The 13068-nt window shown below is 37.9% G+C and overlaps 1 protein-coding gene and 3 pseudogenes across 1 annotated transcript; all 4 read right to left on the reverse strand.

The window, feature by feature from the left end:
• Positions 1-660: 660 nt before the first annotated feature.
• On the reverse strand, positions 661-3414 carry LOC132191602 (disease resistance protein RGA2-like; annotated as a pseudogene).
• Positions 3415-4695: 1281 nt separating this feature from the next.
• On the reverse strand, positions 4696-5172 carry LOC132191603 (purine-uracil permease NCS1 pseudogene; annotated as a pseudogene).
• A 1398-nt stretch (positions 5173-6570) lies between these two features.
• Positions 6571-9277, reverse strand: LOC132161856 (putative disease resistance protein RGA1). Its single transcript, XM_088511019.1, has one exon. The coding sequence runs from the start codon at positions 9193-9195 to the stop codon at positions 6571-6573; it is 2625 nt and encodes an 874-aa protein (XP_088367145.1). The 5' UTR covers positions 9196-9277.
• Positions 9278-9322: 45 nt separating this feature from the next.
• On the reverse strand, positions 9323-12757 carry LOC148583215 (putative disease resistance protein RGA1; annotated as a pseudogene).
• Between the last annotated feature and the right edge of the window lie 311 nt (positions 12758-13068).

A 13068-nucleotide genomic window follows, 5' to 3' on the forward strand; every position in this document is an offset into this window, starting at 1 on the left:
TTCAATTTTGGCAATTCACCCCCCCAAAGTTTCAAATTTTTACAATTTGACCAATTGTATCCAAACTTTCCATATTGCCCCTAATTTTTTTATTTTTTTATAAAAATTTAAAAAAAATTTGGGGTGGCCGTAGCCACCCCTTTGGCCATCTGGCCATTTTTGCACCCCCAAATTTTTTGTTGTTGTTGTTGTTTTTTTTTTTTTTTAATATAAAAATAAAAAATAAAAATTAGGGGCAATATGAGAATTTTGGGATAATATTGGTCGAATTGCAAAAAATTGAAACTTTGGGGGGTGGATTGCCAAAATTGAAACTGTGGAGGTTGAATCACTACAAAAAAATGGTAAGTCGATTAAACTTTGCCAAAATTACACTTTACCCCCTAAAAGTTTGGAGCAATTTGTAATTAATTACAAATTGCTCCAAACTTTTGGGGGTAAAGTGTAATTTTTCCTAAACGATACTGAATTTAATTATGGTTCTAACATTCACAAAATATTTATTTGTTTACATCTCTTAGTACAAATCATAATGATCAAAACGTTTACAACCAAATCAAAGAGCCAATATGTTTGAACTGAGCTTGCTGAAGTCATGCCATGGAAGCTGCCAGGGACGGACCCAAGAATAGGCAGGCCCCCAAAATTTTTAAAGATTCTTCATAGTTTTGCCCTCTCCTCCTCATCAAAACTTCTGGTTCTGCCCATGTAATCTGCAACTATGTTTGAACTGAGCCTCCTGAATTCAGTTGGAAGCTGCAAATATATCGACATGTAAAGTCAAGATGAGAACAAAACAAGCAAAAAAATAAACAAAAAATAACTTGAATAAACAAATAGTATTAACGATTGATATTGAAATGTTGGAGAATACAATCTAATTACCAATATAACGGTTGGTATATGTGCAATCTTGAACCGATCTTTCTCTTCACAGTTCCTAATCAATTCACTACACTTCCCAATCCTCAATTCTTTTAGCGCAGTGAGACAATCCATCCTCTCAGGAAGAGATGATAACTTGAAGCAACTGAAAATCTCAAGTGTGTGAAGTGACTTTAGATTTGGTAGCCACTCAGGCAAGGCTGTGAGGTTTTGACACGTCGAAATATGCAAGTACTGCAAAGTGTTAGCAGATCTTTTGAGCCATTGCGGCAAAACCTCCAACTTTGGTATATTTGTAATCTCTAATTTTTGAAGGCTCAAGTTCAGATCCCAACTGTCTTCTCCTCCAGTCAAACTAATTTCTTTACAATCATCAATTACCAGGGTCTCTAAGGTGATTAGGTACTTGATATCATGTGTCATAGAGGTCAACTTTTTACAACCTGCAACAACCAATGTCCGAAGGTTGGTAAGGCGCCCGTCCATCCCTTGAAACAAGACTTCTAGGCTCAGACATTCATATACAAATAAAACCCGTAGAGAATTCAAGCAACACACACCCTTTTCAAACAAGCGAGTGCAAGTTGTTGTTACTGTCAAATACCTAAGGCTAATCATCTTCCTTGTATCCTTGGGCAATTGCACAAGACTTGAACATCCATGAAGTAGTAAAGTTTGCAAATTGTATAGCTCACAAATGGAGTCAGGAAGTTTCTTGATGTTGTCATTCCAAGCAAGGTTCAGATATCTAAAATGCTTTAAAGTACCGATAGAGCTTGGCGGTACTACAAAAGACGAATTACTTAAATCAAACATCCGCAAGTACTTGAATCTTGAGATGCATGCTTCAACTAAGGCCAACTCTTTTTGTTCGGTTGGGAACAAAGTGGTCCGCACACCACTACTTAACTTATAAAAGCAATCTGGAACTTGTAGACCATTGAGTGAAAATGACAAATGACGAACTGTTCCAGCAATGTTTTGTGTGCAAGAGTCGATTGTTGAATACTCTTCTTCTGCAACCTTGAGTGCAAGATCATGGATGAGATCGTGCATTTTAAACTCATAGTGCAAAAAGGAATTCTCAACATCTTGGAAGAAAGATTTGGACCACAACTCCTTGATATACAAGTCGCCAACATCTTCCAATTCTAGTTTTTGATTATTATTAGGCACTCTATTAAGGAGTCCATGTGCCATCCAAAATGCAATCAACTCACCACTTTTGAATTCATGATCCTTTGGAAAAAGAGAACAAAAGGCAAAACATTGCTTCAAGTGAGATGGCATTTGATCATAACTTAGTTTTAATGCAGGTAAAATATCATCATCATTTTGTTCTAATTTCCATATCTCATTATCTCTCACAAATTTCCACTCCCGTTCATCAACCTTTGAGAAAAGTAAGCTTCCTAAAGTCCTTATTGCTAATGGAACTCCTTTACATTTTTTCACAATTTCATTTCCAATTTCTAAAAGGTTTGGATATTGTTTGTCTTCCCCTTCCTTAAATGCCCATTTCACGAATAAAGACAAACAATCATCGTAGGATAAGCCTCCTAAAGTGTATGGGGGCCCAGTTCCCACAATGGAGGCAACCTTATTACTACGTGTCGTCACTAAAATTGTACTTCCCTCAGATCCACCACTTAACAACCCTTTCAACTCAATCCATCGAATATGATCCTCGTTCCAAACATCATCTAAAACAAGTAAAAACCTCTTATTCTTTAAACAATTTCTTAAACTAGTTTGCCACAAATCTACACCCAACTTCTCATCAATTGTACCAGTTGCAGATTTAAGGATTTCTCTTATTAATCTAGGAACATCAAAATCCTCAGACACACAAACCCACATTCTCAAGTCAAAATGCTCAGCTACACATTTATCATTTTATACCAACTTAGCAATTGTGGTCTTCCCCAACCCTCCTATACCAACTATAGGAATTACATTGACATTTTTGTTGGCATCTGGGTCCATCAAAAGATGTATTATATTTTTTTTATCATCATTCCTACCAATGACTTCTGAAGGAGGAACAAATGAGTGGGTCATGTCCCTTCTCCCATGCATGACATGCCTATCTTCAAATCGTGCTATAAGATTAAATTGATCCTTATCAGCTGCAATTTTACCCAACTTCTCTCTAATGTCCTTGATTTTGTGACCCAGTTGAGAATGTAATGCAAAGGCGCTATACCATGAAAAGAAACCACGTACCTTTCTACTAGTGCCCCCATATGTTGTGACCACTTGCTTCTTTACAACTTCGTACTCAACTTCATCCAACACATCCTCGGCATCAGAAAAAATATCTTTGAGCTGCCTCAGCCAGATGCTCAGCGGGCGATTACTAGCTTGCTTCTCTTCAGCATCCAAGAGCACGGCTTTAATGGTTGTCATGGTACCCTCAAGCTCCGTCAGCTCGCTTTTGATGTCCAATACCAAGCTGATCTCTGTATAAGCAAGGGATCCTAGCTTCTCCAAGATCTTTCCTGCGATAGCATAGGCATGTTCAGTCATGTTGTTGACTTGGTGGATGTTACAGGACACCGAAGATCCAGTCGTGCGTAAATCTAGGAAGATTGTCGTGGTCTGTGGTAGTCAGGGTAAGTAGATCCACTAGATGTCACAAATAGCAAAGAAAAATAAAGGGAGGAAACGATGAGTTAAATGGTGGGATTCAAAGAGATTTTTGGTTATCTGGATGAGAAGACGACTGTATCTGTATTTCTGTTGTGTTATTAGAAATTTAGGATGATCTGGAGGTATCATGCGAAGACTAGGTAATAGCTAGGAACGTAGGTACGTACTACGTAGCAAGAAAATGAAGGTTGCGGACAAGTTGATGGCAATTCAATAGTTTAAGAGCAAGTTTCTTTCTTTGAGCAAATTGCTGATTACTACTCAATAGTTTTAAGAGCAACTCGCTTATAACTATGATATTATATTTGTTATTGATCATGATTTCACAACTGCCAAAAAATGTTGCCGTTGACGAAGACTTAAGCCAAGTTCTTTGGTAGTTTTTTTTCTTAGGATTTTAGGTTGGTTCCATTTAGAAAATGCTATAGATACTGCCAATTTTATTATGTTTAGTTTCTTTGATTAAAGGTGTGTGCGCGGTGCGATTAATTAGGCGCGTGTTCGCAAGTAGTTTCTGTTGAGATGGCCTTTTAGGAGATAGTAAAGAACAGGGTGTCTGTTGAGCTGACAAATGATACGTTGGTAAACAAAGATCCAAGGTTATCGATCTCTTATTTGCTTCAAAATTTTTCAAATGTTAAATGAAAAAATGTCTTCATATGTTATAAATTTGTGAAAAATCTTACATTGTCTGATTTCTTATCGCTTCTATATATACGTTATAATTAAGGACATGTACAAACAATGTCTACTACATCACTAAATATTACCACTTCGGATCCGACGTACATCTCGAATTGAACAATAACCATGACAAAAAAGAAAAGATTCTGAATTTAATTATTGTTCTAACGCTTTCAAAATATTTATTTGTTCACATCTCTTAATACAAATCATAATGATCGAAATGTTTCCAATTTTCTGAAATGGCCTACTAGAAGATAGTAAAGTACAAGGTGTCAGTTGAGCTGCTACGTGACGTGGGTAAACAAAGAGCCTGAGAGCATGTAACCAAAGCCACCAGCTTTGACATAAGCCCAAGTGAGGAGGCAGGAAGTGAGCAGAATGAGGATTGGAGCAGAGTACTTTTCAAGCTCTCTGATTCCCTCCATTCCTTTCCAAACAATGGTCAATTGGGCCAGCCAAAAAGCAATGAAATTAACAAGCAAATTCAAGAGGGGAAGTTCCCAGCCAAGGCAAAATCTGTGAAAAGGTTGAATCTTTGATGACTTTTGGCAAAAAAAGGAAGATTGCCTCGCCGCCAATCCAAGTCTCAATCCCATACCAGCCACAACCAACCAAGGCTCTTAGAAGAGTAGGGATATGGGCGCCACGGATTCCAAAAGAGGCTCTTACAAGAACAGGAAAGGAAATACCATAACGGGTGCCGGGATGACCGGTCAGGATTAATGGGACTAACAGGTTAACATTAGCAGCAACAACTGTGGCAATCCCTTGCCAGTTGCCACCAAGCCACGCCAAGATCGACAAGGCTGCCGGCAAGATAATATGTTGGAACACCCACAAGAAGACCATTTCCAACCAGGAGAAATTCCTTTCAAGGGCTGTTGTTGACTTGAGATCATCACTGGTAAGACTGGGATGGGCTTCAAATTCATCAAACCCTGACGCCATGGAGGTGAAAATGGAGCGTCTGGGTCCATTTTGGTGATGGGTGACAGTCAATTTGGTAGATGACGAGAAAGAAGCGAGAAAGTGAGAGGGGCTTGGATTTTGGAAAATGGCAGTGGTGATCGGTAAAGGGTGAGGATGGGGATGGAGATGGAGAATGAAACATTGTTATCTCTTATACGGTGAATTTGTTCATCTCTTATACGGAGATGTACAAAAAATAGGCCAAAATATAAAAATCAAACGTTTCTCCTTTTCGGTTCTGCCACTATTTTGTCTCTGCTTGCTCACAAATGCAACCCCTTTGACCGAACATCTCCAGCTAAAATATTGAAAGGTCAATATTCAAAACAATAACAATGACAAAAAAGAAAAGATACCAAATTTAATATTCCCCTAACGCTTACAGAAATATTTAATTGTTTACATCAATTAATACAAATTCTAATTATCTAAATGTTTACAACATAATCAAAGAACAAGTATCTTTGAACTGACATGCCTTAAGGCTTGCTGAAATCACGCCGTGGAAGCTGCAAATATATATATATATATATATATATATATATATATATATATATAGACATGTCAACTTAAGATGAGAACAAAACAAGTGAAAAATGCTAAGAGAAAACTTCACTTTAGAACTTTGAATTACCGTGCGTTTTGAAAAGATCTTCATAAATTTCAAAAACTCTCAATTGAACTTCCTGAACTTTCAATTTGATTCAATTGACGCCCTCTATCAAATTTAGCCGTTAACTTCTAGCGAAAATGCCTAAAGAGACCAAATTACCTTTCGATTTTTTTTTCTTAAAAAAAAAAAAAAAAAAATGGTTCCAAGGGTCACCTTGTGACCCATGGGTCAAGCTAGATCGTGGCCAAGCCCAATGTAGGTCACGACCTGACCCACGCGGGTCACAACTCAGCCGGGTCACGACTCAGCGTGGGTTAGGAGACCCACGCAAGTCTGGCCATGACCCAGTGTGGATTTGTTGACCCACAAGTCTACTGACCCATGGTGGGTCTCTGGCCGAGACCTGCTTGGGTCACCGTGGGTCTTTTTTTTTAAAAAAAAAATAATAATAAATAACTTTATTTTTTTTAAAAAAAAAATTAATTTGAAATTAAGGATAAATTTATAATTTTATAAAAAAATCAAAGGTATAAACATCATTTTATTACTTTTAACATTTAAAATTTGACAAATGGGTTTAATTGAATCAAATTGAAAATTCAGAAAATTAAATTCAGAATTTTTGAAATTTATGGAGGTCTTTCAAAACACGTGATAGTTCAAGAATTTAAGGTGAAATTTTCTAAAAAAATAAATAAACAAATAGTATTAATGATTGATAGTGAAATGTTAGAGAATGAAATCTTACCATTTACGTCTTCATCTTATGGCTCATCTTCTATCAGTAGTATCGTTGGTATATGAGTAATCTTGGACCAATCTTCCTCTTTGCATTTCCTAATCAATTCAGGACATGATACAATCTTCAATTCTTTTAAGGCAGTGAGATGATCCATCCCCTCTGGAAGAGATGACAACTTGGAACAATTAAGAATCTCAAGCGTGTGAAGTGATAGTAGACTTGGCCCCACCGGAAATGCCACGAAGTTCTCACAATTTTCAATACTTAGGAACTCTAAAGTTTTAGATTGTCCACGCCAACTATGTAAAACCTCCAACTTTGGTAAATTACAAATCTTCAAATTTTTAAGCCGCGGGAAAAACCAGCCACGAAGTTCTTCCGTCAAATTAAGCACATCACAATTCAAAATTACCAGGTTCTCTAATCCCAATAGGTTCCGCATAAAACTTCTTAAAGAGGTCAACTTTTTACAATCTGCAATAACCAATGTTCGAAGGCAAAGGCAAAGGCCTCTCCTTTCATACAAGCCATTCCATCCAAACAATACTTCTAGTCTCGTACAGTAATATATACGCAAAACCCGAAGATCAAGGAGCATGATCGTATGTTCCTCAAACAAGCTTGTGCAAGTTGTTGTAACCGTCAAATACCTAAGCTTCTTCATCTTCCTTATGTCTTTGGGTAGCAGCTCAAGACTCCAACATTCATGAAGCAGTAAAGTTTGCAAATTATACAGCTTGCAAATGGAATCAGGAAGTTTCTCAATTCTGTCATTCCCAGATAGGTCCAAATATTTCAAATGCTTTAAAGTACCAATAGAGTTTGGCAACACCTCAAAAGATGAATTACTTAATCTAATTACCCACAAGTACTTGAACCTCGAGATGCATGATTTAACTAAGGCAAGCTCTTGTTGCTCGGTTGGGAACAAAGTGGTCCGCACACCCCTACTTAACATGTCAAAATATTGTGGAACTTGACCATTGTGTGAAAATGACAGATGACGAACTGTTCCAACAACTGTTTGGGTCTGACAATCAACTATTGAACAATCATCTTGTGCAACCTTGCGTGCAAGATCATGGAAGAGATCATGCATTTTAAACCAATACCTAAAGTCCCAAAAGGAATTATGAACTTCTTGGAAGAAAGATCTAGACAACAAATCCTGGATATACATGTCACCAACATCTTCCAATTCTCGAATTGCAGAATTATTAGGCGTTCCAGATAGGAGTCCATGCGCCATCCAAAATGCAATCAACTCATCACTCCTGAATACATAATCCTTTGGGAAGAGAGAACATAAAGCAAAGCATTGCTTCAAGTGATTTGGAATTTGATCATAACTTATTTTTAATGCAGGTAAAATGCCACTCTCCTTTTGTTCTAATTTCCATATCTCATTATCTCTCACAACTTTCCACTCGTGTTCATCAACATTCAAGAAAAGTAGGCTGCCTAAACTTCTTATTGCCAATGGAACTCCTTTACATTTTCCCACAATTTCTTTTCCAATTTCTAAAAGATTTGGATATTGTTTGTCTTCCCCTTCCTTAAATGCCCATTTCACAAATAAAGACAAACAATCATCATGGGATAAACCTCCTAAAATGTATGTGGAACCAGTTTCCACAATGTTGGCAACCTTTTGACTGCGTGTTGTCACCACAATTCTACTTCCCTCTGAACCACCGCTTAACAATTCTATCAACTCAGACCATTTACTGCGATCCTCGTTCCAAACATCATCCAAAACAAGTAGAAACTTCTTGTTATTTAACTTTTCTCTCAATTTGGTTTGCAACTCATTTAGAGTACTCAACCTTTCATCAATTCTAAAACCTGATTCTTTAAGTATTTCTTTTATCAATCTAGGAACATCAAAATCCTCAGACACACAAACCCACATTCTCAAATCGAAATGATCAGTCACACGTTCTTCATCATACACCAACTTGGAAATTGTGGTCTTACCCAACCCTCCTAACCCAACAATAGGAATTACATTCACATTTCTCTGAGCATTTGGGCCCATCAAAAGATCTATTATATTTTTTTTATCATTATTCCTACCGATAACATTAGAAGGAGACACAAATGAGTGGGTCATGTCCCTCCTCCCGCGCATGACATGCCTATCTTCAAGTCGTGCAGTGAGATTGAATTGATCCTTATCCGCTGCAATCTCACCTAACGTTTTCCTAATGTTCTTGATTTTGTGACCCAGTTGAAGGCGCAATGCAAGGCCGCTACGACATGGAAAGAGATCACGTAACTCTCTACTAATGCGCCCATATCTTCTAACAGCAGGGGTGCAACAGTGGGGAAAGAAATCATGTACCTCTTCACTAGTGGGCCCAGAAAGGCGGACTGCTTCCTTCCTTAGAGCTTCGTACTCAACTTCACATAGCACATCCTCGGCTTCATAAAAAACATCTTTGAGCCGCCTTAGCCATCCGCTCAGCGCGCGATCGCTACCTTGCTTCCCTTCAGCATCCAAGAGCACGTCTTTAATGCTTGACATGGTGCTTTGAAGCTTTCTCAACTCATGTTTTATGTCAAATACCGAGTTGAACTCTGAGTAAGCAAGGGATCCTAGCTTCTCCAAGATATTTGCTGCGATGTTAGAGGCAAGTTCAGCCATGTTGTTGACTTGGGATGTTCAGGACACCGAAGATTCAGCCGTAAATCAAGGATGATGGTGTGGCCTGTGATAATCAAGCGTAGATCTGTAATGACTGCTAAAGAAAATGAGAAAAAAAAAAAAAGCATCAAATCAGAGGTAGGCGGTCTTTGGTGGTCAAGGGTAGATCTGTAATGAGCGTCAGGGCAAAATTTAATGCTGTGGTCGACAAGGGTTTGATCTTTCTGAGTGTTCTAGTCTTCTAGGATGAGCAGCTGGAGGTAGGCGATGGAATTGTTTTAAGTTTTTAGTTTAAATTTAGGGCATTTTATCCAAAATACATGACAGGAGAGCTAGCATATCAACACAAAAACCAAAAAACTATTCCACAAATTTGTTGGTGGAATAGTGGGCGAAGACTTTGAAGCGGAGATATCTGATTAAAGGCGTGTCTGTGGTGTGTGTGCGGCAAGTGACGTGGGTAACCAACGATGGAGGAGTGCGCATTTGGGGTATATCGAGTTGCCAATTGGGCTTCTATTAGGGAGCCAGTGGGCTTATAGACTTGTATACAAATTTAAAAGCCAATTCCTTAATTGCCACCAAGCCATTTCCAATTCCAACTAGGAGAAACTTCTTTCCGGTTCGAAGCCAAGCCATCACAGTGAAACATTGGTGAACAAAAAGCCAGACCCCGAGTGCAGAGCAAGAAGAGCAAATCAAATTAAGACACTGAATTTAATTATATATTGTTCTAACACTCACACAAATCTTTATTTGTGTAAATCTCTTAATACAAATTTTAACGATCAAAATGCTTACAACATAATCAAGCAGGAACAAATATCTTTGAACTAATTAAGCTGCATTATATATATATATATAAACTTAATATGAGAACAAAACAAGCAAAAAAATACGTGATTACAGAAGAAAAATAAACAAATATAACTTGAATAAACAAAGAGTATTGTCGTTAATGTTGAAATGTTAGAGAATGCAATCTTACCAGCTACTTCTTCATTTTTGGGCTTGTCTAGCACTTGAACCGTCGGTATATGAGCAAACATTGACCCATATTCCTCTCTGCATTTCTGAATCAAATTAGGGCAAAATCTGATCGTCAATTCTCTTAGTGCAGTGAGACGTTCCATCCCCTCCGGAAGAGATGACAATTTGGAGCAACCTATAATCTCAAGTTTCTGAAGTGATTTCAAACTTGGCAGCCACTCCGGTAAGGTCGTGAGGTCACAAAATGAAATATGGAGGTACTGCAAAGTGTTAGCAGATCCTTGGAGCCATTGTGGCAAAACCTCCAACTTTGATAAAAAATCAAGCTTCAAATTTCAAAGGCTCAACTTGAGATCCCAATTCTCTTCTTCTCCCGTCAAACTAAGCGCATGACAATACTCAATTACCAGGGTTTCTAAGGCGGTTAGGCGTTTCATATCAAGTGTCAAATAGGTCAGTCTTTCACAATGTGAAACAACTAATGTCCGAAGGTTGGTAAGGCTCATGTCCATCCCTTGAAACAAAACTTCTAGTCGCAGACAATAAAATATACGCAAAAATTGAAGAGAATTCAAGCAGCATACACTATTCTCAAACAAGCGCAGGTAACTTGTTAATGTTATCGTCAAAAACCTAATGTTGATCATCTTCCTCATATCTTCGGGCAACCTCTCAAGTTTCGAACATCCATGAAGTAGTAAAGCTTGCAAATTGTACAGCTCACAAATAGATTCAGGAAGTTTCTTGATTTTGTCATTCCAATCTAGCTTCAGATATCTCAAATGCTTCAAAGTACAAATAGAGTTTGGCAAGACCTTAAAAGATGAATGACTTAAGTTAAGCACCCGCAAATAATTGAATCTCAAGATGCATGCTTCAACTAAGGAACCCTTGTTGCTCGGTTGGAAACAAAGTGGTCCGCACACCACTACTTAATATAAAAAAGTATTCTGGAACTTGTAGACCATTTTGTGAAAATGACAAATGACGAACTGTTCCAGCAATGTTTTGGATGTAAAAGTCGACTGTTGCACACTCTTCTTCTGCAACCTTGAGTGCAAGATCATGGGCAAGATCGTGCATTTTAAATCTATAGTGCCATAAAAAATCCTCAACATCTTGGAAGAAAGATCTGGACTGCAACTCCTTGATATACATGTCACCAACATCTTCAAACTCTAGATTTTGACTATTAGGTGTTTTATGATTGATGAGTCCATGCGCCATCCAAAGTGCAATCAAGTCAAAACTATAGAATTCATATTTCTTAGGAAAAAGAGAACAGAAGGCAAAACATTGCTGCAAGTGAGATGACATTTCATCATAACTTAGTTTTAATGCAGGTAAAATATCATCCTCCTTTTGTTCTAATTTCCATATCTCATTATCTCTCACAAATTCCCACTGGCGTTCCTCAACCTTCGAGAAAAGTAGGATGCCTAAAGTCCTTATAGCAATGGAACTCCTTTACATTTTTCCACAATTTCTTTTCCAATTACTAAGAAGTTTGGATATTGTTTGTCTTCCCCTTCCTTAAATGCCCATTTCACAAATAAAGACATACAGTCATCATGGGATAAGCCTTCTAAAGTGTATAAGGGACCAGTTCTCACAATGGAGGCAACCAAGTGACTACGTGTTATCACTACAATTCTACTTTCCTTTGAACCACAACTTAACAACCGTTTCAACCCATCCCATTTACTACAATCCTCATTCCAAACATTATCTAAAACAAGTAGAAACTTCTTATTCCATAAACTAACTCTTAAATGAGTTTTCCGCAAATCTACATTCAACGTCTCATCAATTTCACCACTTGCAAATTCAATAATTTCAATCACTAATCTAGCATCATCAAAATCCTCAGACACTCGAACCCACATTCTGAATTCGAAATGATTAGCTACACGTTCATCATGGTATACCAACTTAGCCAGTGTGGTCTTCCCCAACCCTCATATTCCAACTATAGGAATCACGTTGACATTTGTGTTAGCATTTGGGTCCATCAAAAGATCTATTATATTTTTTATATCATTATTTCTACCAATAACATCTGAAGGAGGAACAAAGGAGTGGGTGGTCATGCCCCTATGCCTATCTTCAAGTCGTGGCATGAGATTAAATTGATCCTTATTAGCTGCAATCTTTCTTAACCTCTCTCTAATGTTCTTGATTTTGAGACCCAGTTAAGAACGGAATGCAAGCACACTACAACATGAAGAGCAACCACTTACCTCTCCACTAGTGCGCCCAGATGTTTGCTTCCTTTGAACTTCGTACTCAATTTCACCAAGCAAATCCTCTGCCTCATAAAAAATATCTTTGAGTTGCCTTAGCCAGATGCTCAACGCGCTATTGCTAGCTTGCTTCTCTTCAGCGACCAAGAGCACGGCTTCAATGGCTGTCATGGTGCCCTCAAGCTTTCTCAGCTCGATTTTGATGTTCAACGTCAAGCGGGTCTCACCGTTAGCAAGAGATGCTAACTTCTGCAAGATCTTTCCTGCGATTCCAGAGGCAAATTCTGCCATGTTTTAGGATGAGCAGATGGAAGAAAGGAACTGAAAGGTTGTTGGGTTGAACTGCGGGTCTGAGAGGAGTGCTATTCGAGAGGCGGGAATCATTTATAATGGTAGAATTTGCATAATTTAAGAGCAACGTGCTTAGCAGTTAGCACCACTTTTGGTGAATGGTGATTACAATTCAAATTATTCAATAGTTTTATTTTAAGAGCAACTTGCTTATTACTATGATATTATATTTGTTATAGATGATGATTTCACAACTACCTAAATGTTGGCGTTGACAAAGACTTAAGCCAAATTAAGGAATAGTGTTGCAAATTAGGGTAAACCTAAAATAAATTTACGAGTAAACGCA

This window comes from Corylus avellana, chromosome 10 (assembly GCF_965113065.1).
Source record: "Corylus avellana chromosome 10, dhCorAvel1.hap1.2, whole genome shotgun sequence".
Classification (NCBI taxonomy): Eukaryota; Viridiplantae; Streptophyta; class Magnoliopsida; order Fagales; family Betulaceae; genus Corylus; species Corylus avellana.

Coding starts and splice junctions, on each gene's coding strand:
- LOC132161856 (XM_088511019.1), bottom strand. CDS start 9,195: ATGGCTGAACTTGCCTCTAACATCGCAGCAAATATCTTGGAGAAGCTA.